Here is an 18,045-nt window from a genome sequence, read left to right as displayed (position 1 = left end):
GTTTTGAGATTTCAAGAGTTGCTGCAAACAGCTAAATGGTGTTGCTTTTGGGGGGAGGTGGCCTTTTCTTTTTAGTACTGGAGATAACAATGAGTTTGTTTGTCCAGAGCTCATTACACATTCCAGACCCTTCAGCTTTCCCAATCATAAATATCAGGTCATTGTAAATGGACAATGACATCTGTTAGTAATAATAATGTTTGCTTATTCAGTTGAGAAAATGTTTCTTTCTTACTTATTCCTAGAGCTCTCAGTCTCTTAAATAGATGTTATTACACCTCCAGTCCATGTGGTTTTAATTGGAATTTTAGACTTAATATATGAATATTCTCTGAGAGGGACTGTCTGTTAAATTCAACTCCCTGTTGGGATTCCCAAGAGAAATACATCAAAATGTTTCATGTGCAGCTTGTCTAATTCCTGTTACTGTGTGTAAACGTGCAAGTTGCAAGCTGTATATTCTGACCCACTCGATGGTTCCTAGTGCAGAAGTGGACACTGAGGAAACCATATTGTCAGTATTTGATCTGTGTTTGGAAAACAGGCTTCAATAATGCTGAAGTCTGGTTTAAATAGGGAGAATTAGCAGAATACCTTTTGAAAAGGGAACTGAATTTCAGTAGATCTGTGCTCAAAAATTCTCAGTAAAAGCAGTAGGATCAACTATTTTCCTTCTGTATGGACGGGTTTTGAGTCTTCTAAAGCAAAATTAAAATAAAAAGAAAGGATGCTCTAGAGAAAATATTACAACTTTAAATTGCAGAATTAAAGATGTTGGTAAAAGCTTGACACTATCTGATCTAAGGAGACAGGAGCAATGCTTGTTCTTCAGAAGAGAGCTCTTTGAGCTGTACTAAAAGGTCTGTAGCCCATGGGAATAATTCCATTTTAAATTTACTAAAGCTACGGAAAAGAGACTACTCCTTAAACTTAGGCCTGAGTGGGAGAGCGTGAAGTGGTAGGCTTGCAGTGCAAAGGGCTGGGAGAGGCATTTCGTTCAACAGAGACTCAGCTGGGGTTGGGACTGTTAAACCTGTCTTGTGGCAGAAGGGCAGAAGCATGTCCTGGGACTGACTGGTGTGTAAGGGTGTGGGAAAGTCAACACCTGGCAGTGAAGCTCTGGCTCTGTTTGGAAAGCAGCAAGTGGAAAAGGGAGATAATTTGCTATTTGCCTAGATGAGTACCAGCACAGAAGGAGCAAAACTGAGGTGAAGAGAGAGGTCTGAGTGTTACGTGTTTTCCTTATTCAGCAGTGTTTCCTTCTTTGTACTACCTGCAGCTTTATGAAGCCTTTACCTTTCTAAAAAGTCTTGGAGCTGTTATCCTGGTTCATGCTGAAAATGGAGACTTGATAGCTCAGGTGAGTGAACTGTCATTTTTGCTTCACTTTGTGAGAAGATAGGCAGAAGAGATGAGAAGTAAAACCCTCCACTTGGAATATGGGTGGGAGAAAAGGATCTACCAGGTGGGTGCCTTAATTTGGCCTGATGTCTTACACACTGCTGGTATAATCTCTGGGATGAGAGGATGGAGGCCCTTTTGCATGCTTTGGCAGAGCATTTGTGAGGTAGAGCAGCAATCCAGACAGCTCATTGCCTTCGCAGCAGATGGGGCTGAATGACGAGGGCAGAAGGATGCATAAGCATCTATCAATATAAGCAGCATAGTGAGTTTGGAGTAGGTGGTAAAGCTCTCAGACCTATTTATTTTTGAAAATATTCTTATAAATATCTGACGTTTGAGAGTAAGAAACCACTGTGATCTTTGAAACATTTAAAAAGTGTATGTTACAGTGTAAATCACACTCTGAAGATGCCTGTCAGAACTAGGAAACTGGGCTCAAATTCAGTATGTTCCATTAAAATCTCCTGCTTACCCAATGCACTCTTGGCAGGTCAGGTCCCTTTTGTAGGTACTGTCCTCACACTGCAGCGTGCCACAGCTCTGATCTGTACCACACAACCTTGAAAGAGGTATCCTAAGGACAGCAGTCGATAGTGAACCTCCTGCTGGTCATTCAGATGCTAGGATTCCCTTATAAAACAGAATGGGCAGGGTGGGTGGTGTTGTTATCGCTCTGCATCTGTGGCAGATAAATCTTTTAAGGCTGTCACAGAGATGTCTCCCTCTTCTGATCCCTTGTGCATGTGCAGAGCCCCTCTGAGGTCTGTGAGGCTCCAAGTGAGCCAACTGATTAATCTGCTGAGCTTTTTATCTGCTGGCTTATCTGATAAGGACTAGGATGCAGAACTGACAGGGAAATTGCAATAGTTAAAAACAAGAGAAGCCACCTTGTCTCATGGTTAAGGGAGAACCTCAGGTGAACGTTTCAGTGTCTGGGCAGTGTGTAAAGGCTTTTGCCTACAAGGGTTTATTTATCCCTCTGTGGGATTCTATAGTTTGTCTGCCTGGTAAGAATTTATCCTCTCTGAGAGTCTTTTTTGCCCTTGCCCTTCAAGTCTGGCCAGAATAACCACTGGGCTCAGAAGTTATTGGTGAGGAGTCAACAAGACACATGAGTGTGGTTGTGTCCTTCCCCCACAGAAATTCTCACTTGGATTCAAGAGGGAAAAAAACCTTCCCTATGAAGTCTAGCATGATTTAAAACTACTAAAACTTATAACTTATGGGTTTAATACAACATAAAACATCCAGTACTATGAAAATTATTAATAAGAAACATAGTAAATCGGTATTACTGTAGCAATAGCAAAATGAAACAAATGAAATGGCACCTGTGATATTTTGATATGTTCCTCTTTAAAAGTAAGGCACGTACATGGAATTGCATTTCTGATAGAAATCTCGTTCAGTTAAATTTTTCTTTGATCAGCTTTAATATACAGCCATGTAATAAGGACATACATACAAGAGAATGTAGTAAAGAAATGTAAATTGTTATACATCAACATATTTCTTCACCATTGCCATGTCTCATAAAATTAGTCTTTCCTTATGCTTTTATTTAGAAGGATTATTTGGATAGTGAAAAGAAAGATGCCTGTAGGGGTGTTTTGCAGGACTATCCTGTGTGAAAATCCAAATTTTGATCTTACCAAACAAATATTCTATCTTATTAGTACTATCAAGTCCTCTAACAGTGAGTAATTTTGTCATATGATCTGATTTTATGGCTTCCTTCAAGATACAAATCTACCCTACTTTGTGTTTCATTCTTTGCCGTCTTGCTAGTTTTTATATTATAAGTTTGCAACTTTAGTTTTTGTTGTATTGTAATTATATGAAATCTTTAACTAGCATTGTCCAGAGCTGTTGCATTAATGATTTAGAACAGCTGTTTTTAAAAATATCTATGAAACATTATGATTTTCCAACCAAAATAATCTTAACTACAGAGTCAGAATTACACATTCCTAATAATGTGCCTCCTCAGCCTTGATTGATGGCAACAAAGGCAAAAGTATATGTGAATATTGACTTGTTCAGATTTTGCTGGAGTTATGTTGTTAATGTGTGAGCTTTTCACCTTTGGGGACCTGTGATCAAATATTTATTAGATGACACAGTAAAGTATGTTTGGTAATGTCATCTTAGTCTGTAGGGGTTATTTTGTCTATATCAGCAAGCCATTACATTTGTTGAACTCGGCTCATTAGAGACCTGTGGGCAGGGCAGGCCAGGGTTGGAGGTACATCGACAGCTCTACTCTCACTTCTGCTCTGCTGGCAGACCTGAACCAGCCTCAGATCAGAAGTGGGTGACCACCATTTTCTACAAAAAGGGAAATTTATTCCAATATCCCTGCTTGGCCGTAAATTAAATGATGGTGAAACTTTTTATTTAGTTTTAAAAATTGATCTCACTTCTGTGAAGCTGGATAGCACAGTTTTTTTTCCTGACAAACCCCTGCTGGCCCCAGGATGGGCTTTTGGGCATGGCTACAGTCCCCTGAGAACAAAAATTTAAAGACAATAACAGTGCTTCTTGGATCATAGCTAGAGAGGAACATCTGCAAGTAAAGAAAGAATTGTTACCTGGAAGTATCCATAATTACTAACATTGACTGAAGCCTATTCCCTGAGTTGGTGTCTTGGTGTCAAATAAGACTTTCAGGAGGGCAGAGGCAATTTCTGATGGTGCAGCCCAACAGCTTGAAGCGCATATATGCTCTATCACACTGCAGCGACCAATGGTCCCCTGAAATCTGGTCTGGCTACATGGAGCACACACTAGGGTGGTGTGGGACTGGTTTAGAGCCAGTGTTTTCAGTCCTCCTTCCCTAGCGGCAGGCTTATGCAGCTGCATTTTCACAGACAAAAAAGAGGTAGTCGGATAACATGGCTGTTAATCTGCCAGAGAATGCCTGGTGCGAGGGTCTTATCCTGGAGCGGTTGTCAGCATTTATCTGCTCTGTTGCAGGAACAAAAGCGTATCCTGGAGATGGGAATCACCGGACCTGAGGGACATGCCTTAAGCAGGCCAGAGGAGGTAAGAGATCTGACATATTTTGTCATTCGTGGAATTACTTTGAGCATGTAGTATCAGAGCTTGGTTGCTGTATGTGCAGAAGATAGATTGATGCATGGGGAAGGGCAACAGTCTGTTTCTTCCACAGTCTCTTCCAGCTCCTTCAGCCTGTTTGTTTGCCTCAAATACCCTTTTGCTGCTGCATCAGGTGTGTTCTCTTGGTCCAGGGATGAGTGTGGCCTTGCACACTCAGGTGTCACAGGTCCTGCTGCCCAGACAGCGTACATATATTTTTGAGCGTGATCCTTGTGATTTGATTTGTGATGACAAAAAGTGGGCTTATCAGGGTAAAAGGCAGCAGTGCAGCTTGTGGACTAGGCTTTGAAGTAATTTTATTCATTAAAATGCTTTGGCTGAAAACCTCCTGTAAGATGCATGTATACGTATACATATGCATATGCCCACATATAAATCCACATTTATGCCAGCAGATAAATTTGTAGTAGAAATGCAGACTGTAGGAATGCAAATATGTAAGAATGGAAAGATGCTGTGAGACAGCTCAGTTTATGCAATTCTTAAAGTAAAGCCAGGCTCTGGCAAGGATGATGTCAAACATCTGGAAAGGGTTTCTTTAATGAGAAGGAAAAGGTGGCAATGTGGATGTCCTTTAAAGTACATAGACTGTTAATGAGATGATAGAGGGCAGTAGTAGGAAGTGGCTGCTTTCCTTGAAGACTAAAAAGACAAAGCCCTGGGGCTTTGTGGCTATACTTGAAGAGGATGTTGTGGTTTGCAGATCTTTATATAACCTCTCCCCAAGGCAAAAGGAATCAGCTTAATTGGTCGCATTCTTCTATTGAACTGTTTATGTACTTTTTCATTTTGCTGTTTAACTTCCACTTAAATTATTCTAAAAGAATGGAGTTGTTTTCTTTAAATGAGAAGAGTCTACATTTGTGGTTTCCAGAAAGAAATGTTATGTCTTTCTGACTCTACCATCTGACCACCTTAGCCCCAGTGTTGAGTTACAGAGGTCCTGCCTCTTTCCCTGGTATTCTGTAGGTGGGTTTGGGGCTTCCAAAGCAACTGTTGTGCTAAAAGTCCTAGGAGAACCTGAAGTGACAGTCTGATCTTAAAAAAAAAAATAATTTACAAAACTGTGAAGAATTAAGCCACGCAGTTTTGGAAGGACTAAAGTTTTCAACTTTTCTAGCACAACTCTTTGAGAGAAGTTTTTGTACCACTGAGCCAGTATCTGCAGCCACAATAGAGTTTTATGTATTAAAATGCCAATACTGTGAGTCCATCCAGGAAGGAGGTATAAAACACAAGTGGAGAATGGAGTCTCCAGAGTACTGAGACACGCTGCTCCTCTGTCTGAAGACAACTGCTTTGTGTGCCTACATCCCTGGGAGGAGATTGCCTTTACACTTGCTGACAGAGGGGACTTACTGGGCAATGCTTCAAAGGCTTGTATGGATTATAAGCTAAATCCAGTCCCTAGTGCTGAAGTTGCTGTTTGAGAATATTTTGCGTTCCCTGTTATCTTAACCTTATGGAAAGATTGCATATGGTAAGCTGCCAGGAAGAGCTCAGAGGTTGTCTCCGAGTGTAGGCAGTGTTTCCTAGCTTCCTTCTCCTTCCAACTGCACAGTAGAAGCCTGAAGAAGAAAGGTGGGAGGGAGGTGAAGAGGATCCCCATCAGCTGCTTGGACACAACCTTTCCTGGGGTGCAGGGAGCTAGGGAGCTGTATTAGTGCCAGGGCAGCAGGACCCTGTTGACAAGCCAAGCCTGGCTGTGGTTACTGCTAACACGAAGTGTCTGAGGTTGGGTTAGCTCTCTGTTTCCCAGTGCTGCATCTCTCTCTATGGAAAAAAGAGAATCAGTTTCTGGAGAGTTGTTGCTAAAACAGTTGGAAATATGGCTCAGTCTTCCAGTTCTTTTTTTCTCCAGTTTACTTTTGCAGTTAACTTTTTTTTTTTTGCTTTCCTCCTTGTTTTCCTCAGCTTGAAGCAGAAGCAGTTTTCCGTGCCATCACCATTGCCAGTCGAATAAACTGCCCGGTGTACATCACCAAGGTGATGAGCAAGAGTGCGGCTGATATCATTGCACTGGCGAGAAAGAAAGGTAAGAGACTTCCTATTGTCCCCCGAGTTTTTGGGGTTTGTTTTTTGTTTTGTTTTTTTTTTGTGGAATAGAAACTCAGTGGAGAAACCTGTACATGTTGATCCAAATCTAAGGATATAGGGAGAGGTTACCGAAGGTTACACCATCACAGACTCGTAAGCATTTATGGTTGGGAAAGTTAAAGGGATATCTTACGTTTTTTGGTTCAGAAACTCTCCCCACAAACTGTCCCCTTGAAAACTGCTGTAACTCTTCTCTATCCTGCCCTCCTTGTTACCTTTCCATTGGACTGCTGTATCTTTGTTCATGGGAAGGAGGGAGATATTTTCTTCTTAACAGGGTCTAGTATATCCTCTGTGCCTTTTGGGGATATTTCAGGGTATTTCCCTCTGAGAGGTCATTTGAGCAGTGGACCTTCATTTAGAGATGCTTGGCCTGCTGCTGGAGACTGACCCCATCAGATGTGCACTGGGGACATCTGCGGGTTGACATTGCTTGCTGGGGCCGTGGAGGGGTCCAGGTTACAAAGCACCCAAAAAGGACTTGTGAGCCTGGAGGGAGCTGCTTTCAAAGCTGCATTTGCAAGTCAGTGCTTTTCTGCTGGTTGGTGCTACAAAATGTGTGAACAATATGGAAAAGCCAAAGAGGAAAATATCGTCTTGATATTTATATTCTTGGAGACTTGGAATATGGTTCTGGGGACCATATGCTGCTATCTGCTAGTGCTGTGCCCAACCTGGGGGTAGTAAAAAGGCATCTGTCTGCTGGAGCCCATCTTCCACCTAAATGCGCTCCGAATTGGAGCAACAGAGAGAACATGGCTATGATTAAAACAGTACAAATTAAAACCAGATCTGAACTGTCTCTTCTGGATTAGAAAGGGAGCTTTGTAAATATGCTGATCAAAAGCTTGTATAGCTCAAGAGAGCCTCCTGATTAATTTTTTATCATATAGACAAACCCAGGGCTTCTTAATTTTCTGGAAGCCACGCTGGCCATGTAGGAATGCATAAACTACACACACTACTTGTGGCTACTTGCAGCAAACAGTATAATGTGCTAAAGAGAGAGTGGATTGTAATCAGTTCTTGTATATCCTTGATTTCCCCAAGGTCCCCTTGTTTTTGGAGAACCGATCACTGCCAGCTTGGGGACAGATGGGACACATTACTGGAGCAAAAACTGGGCCAAGGCTGCAGCTTTCGTGACCTCACCACCTCTGAGTCCTGATCCTACCACTCCAGATCACTTAAATTCGCTCTTAGCATGGTAAGACTTTCATTTTTTTTTTACCAGCTGATGGACAGGCAAGTGCAAAAGCCACACAGGATGAAGCATCTAGGGCTCAGCAAAGTTTCCTTTAGACCAGTCTCATATACAAAAGAGCTGAGAAGGGGCACAGAAAACTAGGGATGGTTTATATCACTGTGTTTAGGGTGGCAGGTGCGGACTCTCCAGCTCTTGGTTAGCGTGACAGAGAGGCAGCTGCTGGCTATTCAGGGACTAATTCTTTTTCTTTCTGCTTTTCAAGTGATTCCTGCTTGTACAGATAGATAGTCTTTAACCAGGACTTCAAGTTAGCTTTCTTCCTCTTCTCTGTCCAGCATAAGCGACAACCTGATGGATGAGCCCTAGTCTGTGAGAACAGACTCAGTTTTAAGTCCTGAACTAAATTGTGTTTGTAGCAGAGTTCAGTGGGTTTAGGTCTGATGAACTGAAAACTTCTGACTTCGTGGTTTGCCTGCTTCTGGGATGGACCAAAATCATACAAGTTGTAATTAGTTCTTGTAGCCTTGATTTTACATTTAGCTCGCTTTGTGTCTTTATATATTCAGAGGCCTTCATGTAGGTAGACAGCAAAGATAAGTGGTACATATAAAGAAGGTATGCTAGGCAGGTGAAAGAAGCCAGAGTGGATTACAAAGGAGACTGTTAGGGACTTGGGTGGAGACAGTCTAGTGACTGGAAGCCACTTGACAGGACAGGGATATGGCCTGACTTCAGGTTGGCAGGTAGAGGGTTATCACTAGAGAGAAGAAAAGAACGTGGACAACAGAGGCAGAAGTGTCCTTTTCCTATAGAAAAGAAGACATCAGCAATGCCTTGCCAGTAACCCAGACCAAAAACCCATCCCTGAAAGTATTTCCTGCCTGTAGCTAACTGTGGGTCTTCTTTACTTTAAGCAAAAGACCATCTGCTTTGACATGATACAGAAATTCACAGCTGAAGTCCCACCAGGACTGATGGCAGAAATTGTTTTCCATAATTGAACTACTTTCTGTTCCTTAAAATAAGGACAAGAAAGAAAAATTACTTTTCTGGCCTGACCCATCACTATCAGTGCTGTAAAGAGTGAAGCTCATTGTGTGAGATTAAGGCTCTTAGCCAGCTCTTAGCCATTTGAATATCAAAATATTTGTCTCTTTACTCTATCAGGCATGGCTATATGCTTTCTAGAAGAGTCCCATAATAATAATAATATATGGGTCAAAGCAGATTAACTAAAATAACAAGAGAATTTTTGGAACTGGAATCCAAATAATGACTTTTTTTAACACTAACATCAGAAAGACAAACTGAGGAATCACAGGAGTTTTCATTATCCTTCAAGCATGCAAAATGGCTTTTTTTCTAGTGGCTTAAAGTCCTAGATCTTAAATGACAGCAGCTTAGCCTGCTTTCAGTTTTAATACTTTAAATCTATACTATGAAACTAAAAAAAGAACTGTATATTTTATCAGTCTGCCATGCATTTGTGGGGGATTTTATGCAAGGATGATGGTAAAGACAGTATTTAGCTCTTGTATTGTACTGTCCATTAGGAGACATATTTTACATTCATTTACATTCTTCCTCTGCAAGCATGTAGCATACTACTTGTGCTGTTTTCCACAGAAGGTAGTGATTTTTCACTGAAGAGCTGAATGTGTAAAAATCAAGCATGTCCTGTGGAGTTTGCAGGTTGGATTTGCCTCATGAGATTTGGTCCTTGTTTCATCTGTGATCTATGCACCTGGGATAGTTTTCATCTTCCATGGTGTATTGCTGCATTATTGCCACTGTGATGTGCTGTCTCTTTGTATCTAGAGATACAAGGTCTTGGTGCTTTGTGGAAGATGTAACCTGCCATGAAAGCCTTGTTTATGGTGAAGAATAAGATGGTGAAATATTGATACGGCATTTAAAGATGCATATATGTCCACTGTTAATTCCCACCGCTCAGTCTTTTGGAGATGTCTTCCGTGGTGATGCCTTCTTGTCTGTCAGGTTTTTAGCTGATCTGATGCTCGTCCCCCATTTGGCATTAGAGCTTATCTAAAAAGTGCCCATGTGGTTAACCAGGAGACCTTGGCAGATCTTGGGCAGGTCTTGAGTGACTTTCTTCAGCTTCAGAAGTCTTCTCTTGATTAGACTGCTGGAGTGCAGTGCATGTCATTAAATGTCATTAAACGTCAGATAAGAGGGAAAATAAGAGTTCAGAGGAAGCACTGCTTTTTATTTTTGGTTGTAGGGGTTAATAGCGTGGTGTAAGTAGTGCAACATAACTGCAGGGAAATGGGCAGTGATACAGGGCCTGGCTGTGACATTTGTGCTTTGATGATTGTATTCATTGGAGTGCAGAAAACAGAGAGAGGATAAGCCACATAAGCTAGCTAGCAGAAGAGCAACAAAAAGGAAGAAATGGTATTGCAATCTTCTGACGTTATTGTTGTGTTAGAATAAATGAATGTTTAACTGATGGATTTAGTTTAATCTTACGGACTAACACCAGGCAGTCATTAATAATCCGGAATAGCTAAAATATAGCTGCCTTTTCACTATTAAATACCTGGATTTGGCTTCTGCTAAAAACTGTATGGATGGATGGATGTGAACTTGGTGAAGAACTAGAAAAGAGGCCAAAGATTATTTGTCAGCAGTCATTAGGGTTGGCAGTCCAGAAATTTGCATTAGAATTACTGATGTGTGACACTTTTTTCCTCTGTGCTTGGTTGTTTGTTAGCTTGTTGGAATCTAAGTATATGGACCAGAGTAGTTCAGATGTTTCAGAGATGGAACTTGGATATAAAGAAAAGGATAACAGACTCTTGGGTATGTCACCCTTCTGGAGCGACAGAAGAAAAACTGTAGTGTGTTTGAATGTTCTTGACTCCTGTAAGCTTAATCAAGACCTAAACCTATCACCTGTTTCTTGTGGATATTGAAGAACGTATCTTCTTTTTTGTCTTTTTTGCAAGATTTTGCGTATTTATAATGTCCTTCCTCTGTATTCACAAGAGTGTTGGTGATCCAGTTCTGCTCTCTGCAGTTTAATTTTCTCTAGGCAGATAAAACAGACTTCTTAAATAAAAGCATTACTATTCGCTATCTCTTTCTGTGTTTTACTTCATGCCTTTTTCTGTGTAAAACCTTTAAGTTAAATCCAGAGCATATGTTTGACTTGAAGTATGCCTTTGTTTACTACCTGATAAAAAACTTTCATTTCTTTTTTAATTATCATGGTTCTGGTTTGGAAGCTCAGACAAGAAATATTTGTGTAAGAATTGCAAGAAAAATGTATGTGCAGGGGAGAAATACAAGAAAACAAGCTTGATGCTCCTGTCTTAGCACTGTAAAATCTGCCATTATTTTTCAACATAGTTATAAATTAATTTACCTTGAGAGTGGCAGACATTTCATATAAGCTTCTGATCGTTTCCTTAATCCTGGAATAATCCTTTGTCCTGGTTAGTGGGCTTGTGCCTGATCTCTGTTGATAAGCAGCTAGAAAGCTGAGCGAGCTGTAATGTGGGAGTTCAGGGTGCTCCTGGGAGAAAGCGGCGATGTCCAGTGCTATTGTTGCTCTGCGGTGATCCGAAGCCAACGTGTAAAGGCTGCTGATGTGATTTGCAGCCTATACCTCCAGGATGTAGGCACAAAATGTGTTCATTCACAACTAGTCTGAGACCAAGGTGACTTTGGTGATGCCTGGTCTAAATCTTCTGTGTGTTAACTCCACAGTGGGGACCTGCAGGTGACGGGAAGTGGACATTGCCCTTATAGCACTGCCCAGAAAGCTATTGGGAAGGACAACTTCACTATGATTCCTGAAGGTGTCAATGGAATTGAGGAAAGAATGACTGTTGTCTGGGACAAGGCTGTAGTAAGTAATTACTTACTTTCGTGGACTAAAAGGAAATTCGGTGTTGGCTGAATAATGGAAGCCAGGAGACTTTTAAGTACTTAAGTAGTTTTGTAATATATTTCTGAGAATTCTCTGAGAGAGCGCTACTAAAAGGTGTTTATTTCAAAAACCTCCATTTTTATTAGCTCAGGGCTTTGTTTAACTTTTGACAGTGCAACACCATTGTGTTTTATGAGACCCGAGGCTTCACAGACTCTGCTGCTGAATTTTCCATTTGTGTCAGAGTGGGTACTTCTCAGAGATATAGGATCTGGAGCAGTTTAATGATTTTGAAGTGAACCCTATATAAACGCGATGAATGGATTGTTTGAATTTGAGAAGTGTCTCATCATTTTTGAGAGATTACAAATGGATGGCACCTGAGCCTGAGGCTAGACTATAAAATGCTTTGAAGGAGAACATCACATGTAATTCATACTGGCATATTTTGCAGTGGGATGCTGGCATAAGTTAGCAATTTTTTGATGGTTCCATTGTCCCATCTCCACGTACACACCCATGCGCGCACACACACACACACACTCATTACCTTACACTGCATTGCACTCAAATGCATGTTGCAAACTGGGAAGTGGTAGTATTTACAATGCTCTCATGAGCATTTCTCCCAGACTGTATTTAATAACCGCTTTGTTAAGGGACCACAACTGAGATTCCAAACAAAGAGACAACTTCAGGTATCTGCCATGTAGGAGCAAAGCAGGGAAGCAAGCAAAGTGCAGCCAGACAATAATATTTTCCTTTTATTACTCCCACAAAAGGAAAGAGCTGCAGCAAGGGCTGTAACATGGGATTTACAAGGTAGCATTCAGTCCTACACTACCAAGTAGCTTATATTTTGCAAATCTCATGTTTTACCAGGCAGGAAATAAGTATTTATTTATTATTAAAAAGTTTGGCACTGTTGTTCTTCTGTGGAACACTGTTCTTGCTTATTGCCCCTGTTGTGTACAGCTGCTATTAAGCCGTCATTGACTGTATAAAAAGTTCATGTTGGTGGTGACATATCTCCAGGCAAGGACTTTATAATTTATAATTACTTAGAAGTATTGGTTTAGTAGTAGTAATAGTAGAATAGACTTAATTTGCAAGATATCTTTCTAAAAAGTCTGAATCTTGATCTTTTATTTAATAGTGCAATACTCATGAATTTCTGTTTTAAAATAGTTAAAATACTTAAATGGATGTTACTAGTGGTAGCAACAAAACACACTTAGGCATCAGTTTTAAGAGGAGGGGACCTTAGGTAACTGGGCAACTTGATGCTATCATCAGCATTAAGGTTTTATTGGCTGCACTTTGGAATGCCAGGAGTAACACATTCATTTGAAACTCCCAAGTAATGTGCCTTTTATAAATTCCTGCTTGATAAAAGTTCTGTTTCTTGCAACATCACCACATACATGAACTACATGCTTTCTAATATCTTCCCAACAGTTCAGTACTCGGAATAGTAAAACCCTGTTCTACAAGTGTCTTTTACTCAAGTTGTATTGTTTTTAGGCCACAGGCAAGATGGACGAGAGCCAGTTTGTAGCTGTCACCAGCACCAATGCTGCCAAAATCTTTAATCTGTATCCAAGAAAAGGCCGGATTGCTGTAGGATCAGATGCTGATGTTGTTATTTGGGACCCTGATAAGGTGAAGACTATAACAGCTAAAAGCCATAAATCGGTAAGGAGACAAGAAAAACTAGAAAGAAAATAGAAATGTCACTCTTGCTTTTCAGCTGTTGATCTAATTCATGTGAACAGCAAATGCATGGGGGTAACTGCCTACTCCTATTCTGAAATGGCTAAGTGTGTCAGGAGATGAAAGTATTGAAATCTTGTATTGGAACCACTGGGATCAGCAAGGATTTATTTTCTCTCTGCATATACCATTGCACTGTTTTTTGCATGCTTGTGGCAGGTTTGTAAATAAGTGTGAATCTGCAGCTCTGCAGATGAGATTAGTAAAGCTGTGATGATAAATTTAAAATCCGCTCACTTTTATTCACATACCTGAAAAGCACCTATTGCAATTTGCACAATTATATCAATAGTATTCTGAACCATGAAAGATGATTAAATATTTTGATAATACACCTCTGATCAGCCTCATGGCTGGGTTTTTCTATTTAATCCCAAGGCTTTGCCACATACTTCTGTGCCCCTAGTGCAGAGTTCTGGTGACTCTTAGTCACTTTGATTTTGAACTGTGACAGGTTTTATCTTATGTATTGTCATCTCAAAGTTGTTATCTTATTGTTCAGTACATTAGTCTTGTACTCTGGGGAATTATTCCAGTGTTACTGGAAATCAGTCATGTGGCTTACATTAGGCAAAACCCTTTAGAAAACTTTAAATAGTAAGTTTAGGTGATTCAGTTTCTATTTCTCTGTCTTGGGATCTGTCTGTATTTTCAAGAAAGTGATAATCACCTGCCCTTTGACAGTCATTCCCGTTTGGATTCAGGCTTTCCTGGTCCTTTCTGGGCTTTTTCAGACAGAAATGTGTGCTGGTCCCTTTGAAACTCCCTTACACGGTCAGAGCAGATGCATAGCGGAACCGTGTCCTCTGGATATCCAGCAGCTGAGTCACAATTTTCCTTCTTATTAAGGCTATCATATTTTAGAGGCTCTAGATTAATATGGGAAGTCTTCAAAACCAAATGAGATAAAGCCTTGATGGAACGAGAAATGGAAAGGAAAACAGTGATCCAGGAAAGTCTGATCAGAGAGATTCTTTAAAATCATTTCATATTGAAATGGATTACTACATCTTCAAACAAAACCATTTTATACACTTCTTAATGGCAGTTGTGTAAAACTATGGCTGCAAGTCACCAACTAAGAGATCTTGTACAAAACCTGCAGTGAATATTTTGGTTGATCCTCAGGCTGTTGAATACAACATCTTTGAAGGAATGGAATGCCATGGTGCCCCACTTGTGGTCATAAGCCAAGGGAAGATTGTGTTTGAAGATGGAAACCTGCATGTAAATAAGGGAATGGGCCGCTTCATCCCTCGCAAACCTTTCCCTGAATATCTTTACCAGCGCGTCAAAATCAGGAATAAGGTAATATCAGATATTATTTAATTTTATTTCTAGCTATACACTCTTGGAAATACAGTAGCAGGTTTTTTTATTATTATTTTGCTAATATGAATCCGTATCGGGTGGACTATATGTGCTTTGTTCAACAAACGACCTTAGAATTGGTTCCTTTGCAAGGCTGAGCTTTTTTTAACTTAATTAGCACTGTGAGCATCAGTGGGTAGAGCCTATTATTGCTAGTTGGGCCTAACTGCCTTATGTCCAGCTGTGCAGGCTTTTAAAGGGAGGTGGAATAGTGATAGATTTAATTTTAGTTAAAACACAAGAAAAACATAAAGCTTCTTTGGGAGGAGGGTTGCCCAGAAGAAAAACAGAATTTTAAATTACTACTGAGCTTTGCATACTTAGCTGCCACACTGCAGAGAAGAAAAAGCATGTAAGCCAGAGATGCTCATTATATTTGGCATCTCTGAACTGTTGTTGGTGCATTTGCTGAGTTGAATATTAGCAGTGCTCACCGCTCAGAAAACTTTTCTCTTGTCTTTTATAAAAAGCTTGGGAAATGACCAGGATTAAGCCTGGGTCACTTCTCGTTTTGAATTATGTAAGTGCTCTGTTGAAAACCAATTGGCTTGACACTAGTTCAGGGTTATCTGGAAATTGCTTCTTGCCACTGAGCAAGAAAGTCACTGTGTGAGAACAGGTGACAAGACAAATTGACTAAAACTCGTATGTTTTTCAACCAAGTATATCTCACAGCCCGTGAGGATGGCAGCTGAAACTCTACGAGCAGGTTGATAGTTTTTATCTTTCATCATTTATTAAACAAATTCCGTCAAGCTGTGGGATACAAAAGGTCTGCACTTCTAACAAGAAAAAGCACTGTAAAAATGAAATACACCTGCAAAAGTTTTGCAAAATACCGATCAATATTGCACTTCTTTTATATTATCCACTTAGACAACATGGCACATTTCTTCACACTCGCCTCTCAAGGGTTTAGTGTGTGGGACTGCCATGTAAGTTAGTGATGATGTCATTTAAATACTAAAAACACCACTTAAAAACAACTATCAGAGTGTGGTGTCTTACTTTTGTGCAAACTACTGCTGTAACTGGGCTAAGTAACCTGCATCTTGCAAGCAGGCCTGGATTTTGAGAAAGACCTTTGATTTTAGATAAGGTCTGACCAAGAAAAGGAATATTTTCTCTATTTTTTTCTCTTGCAGCTCCCTCTGCTGCCTGCCAAGAGGAAGGGAGAGCAGGTTCATATCTGCATTCCTTTTCCCACTATCAAATTTTATCGATTGGAAGTATTTAGAAAAACCCAGTGATGGATGTATCGGCCACCATATGAATATGTCGGTGCATAACAAAGGAATATAGAAAAAACACGTGAAACGAGGGGCTGCAAAGCTGTAATTCACAGGAGAACAGTATAAATTTATCCCTGGAGCAGGGATAGCAGTGTAAACTACTGCCTTTGTGGGTCCCTGGAAGAGAGATTCATTGCTGTGATCAGCACCTGCTCCCTTCTGTGCATTAGTTTAGGCTCAGCCTGTGAGACAGTGGCTCTTGAGCTTGATGACCAAAGGCAAGGAAAATGCATTGAGTCCTGTAAGAGCTGGATCAAACCTGTGTAAATAGTGACCTTCCCGTACAGTATTTTCTGTTAACCTGTTGGGAAAATGGCTCTGAAGTAATAATCTTGTAAGCCACATTTTTTCTGATTTTTTGATGAGCTTTGTATTCTGCAATTCAGTGGCTTCAGGCTCTTCCTCAAAGTTGGTACTGTTTTTAAAAAAAATATTACTTCCCAGATTCCTGTGATTTCAAGGTCAGTAAGGCTGTGTTGACTGTTTTTCCTGATGTTCGTTCAAGGAACTGTACAGGAATAAAATCTAGGGACCTCAAACTGAAATGAGAGCTCAAATAACAGATACTCTATTGACAAACACTGAAAGGCAGGTCCCATGCCACAGCCTAGTGTATAGTTACTTTTTTAGTTGATGATAAGAAGCGGAAACTTTTGAAATTTTAATTTTAAAACTGCCAGGAGTTTTCAATGAGTTCTAGTGAAGATAAGAGATCTGAAGGGGAGGAAAAGGTAGGAGTGAAATTGCTGCTATCAGAATAGTGTATATTGGTCTTGCAACATCCCAAGTGTTCAAGAATTCACTTGAATGCCATGAATGGAGAGAGAAGAGATGATAGTGACTATCTTAATCAAAAAAAAATCTTAGGTCAGATCTGTTCTTTTGAATTGCATTTCTCCCCATTGACTGTTAAGCAAGCTTCTTTTATAATTTTTCTATATATAAAAATAGAGGGAGGAAGGTTTTTAATTTACTTATATATAAAGCAGTCTGTAGCTTTGATGAGAATATAGGTGTGTTTTTAATTCAGCTAATGCAGAACATAGCTCTGTGCTCAGTCATCTCTGCATAAAGGCAGGAGTATCATTAGGAACCATTCTCAGTGTCTGTGTTATTCTCCTCTTGTTCTAGGTGGGAGGACTGCAAGGAGTCTCCAGAGGAATGTATGATGGGCCTGTGTATGAAATCCCTGCTACGCCAAAATATGCAACTCCTGCACCCTCAACTAAATCCTCCCCTGCCAAAAACCAGCCCCCACCAATCAGAAACCTCCATCAATCCAACTTTAGCTTATCAGGTAAGTCAGCCTGACTCATCAGAAATGTTTTAAAGCCATGAGTGGTTTATTGGTGATAAATTCAAATTATAATTACTTAATAAGACATGAAAGGATTATATATACTCACATACATGCATACATTTACATAAATGTATATATGTGTATATATGTTTTCATACATTCATTCCGTAGGAATATTTTTCGAATTGCTAAATATTCAGAAAGTTGCAATCTAAAATTTTTTTCTGCATGCAGTCTTGTAATATTACCCAAGTCCAACCAGCTGTACATACCGCCAAGAGGCCTCAGTCACATCAACCAGAGACCTCAGCTAACTGTAATGGGCCAGGAAAATAATACTGCAAGACTGCATGCAGAAAAAATTTTTAGATTGCTCAGACAATTCTGCTTTCTATTTGCTGCAAGACTGGGAGCTGCTAGCCATATAAACCTCAACTGCCCTTGCCCATGGTTGGCAAACCATGTGCAGAAACTATTCATATGCAGATTAGAGTATTGCTTGTCCTCTTTGCTCTTGGTGCTCAAAACATTTTCCATGGTACATAAGAAATAGGCTGGAAAATCATCCTTTGGGACTGCTGGAAAT

General features: G+C 40.2%; 1 protein-coding gene across 2 annotated transcripts in view; it reads left to right on the top strand.

The window, feature by feature from the left end:
• Positions 1-18,045, top strand: part of CRMP1 (collapsin response mediator protein 1) — a 50,727-nt gene that overhangs the window by 30,523 nt on the left and 2,159 nt on the right. For both annotated transcript variants that reach the window (XM_069856312.1, XM_069856313.1), the window contains exons 6-13: positions 1,280-1,360; positions 4,381-4,449; positions 6,439-6,559; positions 7,672-7,828; positions 11,561-11,702; positions 13,248-13,418; positions 14,625-14,804; positions 17,291-17,456. In XM_069856312.1, coding sequence (XP_069712413.1) covers positions 1,280-1,360; positions 4,381-4,449; positions 6,439-6,559; positions 7,672-7,828; positions 11,561-11,702; positions 13,248-13,418; positions 14,625-14,804; positions 17,291-17,456 — 1,087 coding nt within the window. The remainder of the gene's footprint in view (positions 1-1,279; positions 1,361-4,380; positions 4,450-6,438; positions 6,560-7,671; positions 7,829-11,560; positions 11,703-13,247; positions 13,419-14,624; positions 14,805-17,290; positions 17,457-18,045) is intronic.

The sequence above is a fragment of the Phaenicophaeus curvirostris genome, chromosome 4, assembly GCF_032191515.1.
Source record: "Phaenicophaeus curvirostris isolate KB17595 chromosome 4, BPBGC_Pcur_1.0, whole genome shotgun sequence".
NCBI classification, from domain to species: domain Eukaryota; kingdom Metazoa; phylum Chordata; class Aves; order Cuculiformes; family Cuculidae; genus Phaenicophaeus; species Phaenicophaeus curvirostris.
Note: the sequence above shows the minus strand (reverse complement) of the source record. Positions and strands in the feature narration are given on the sequence as shown.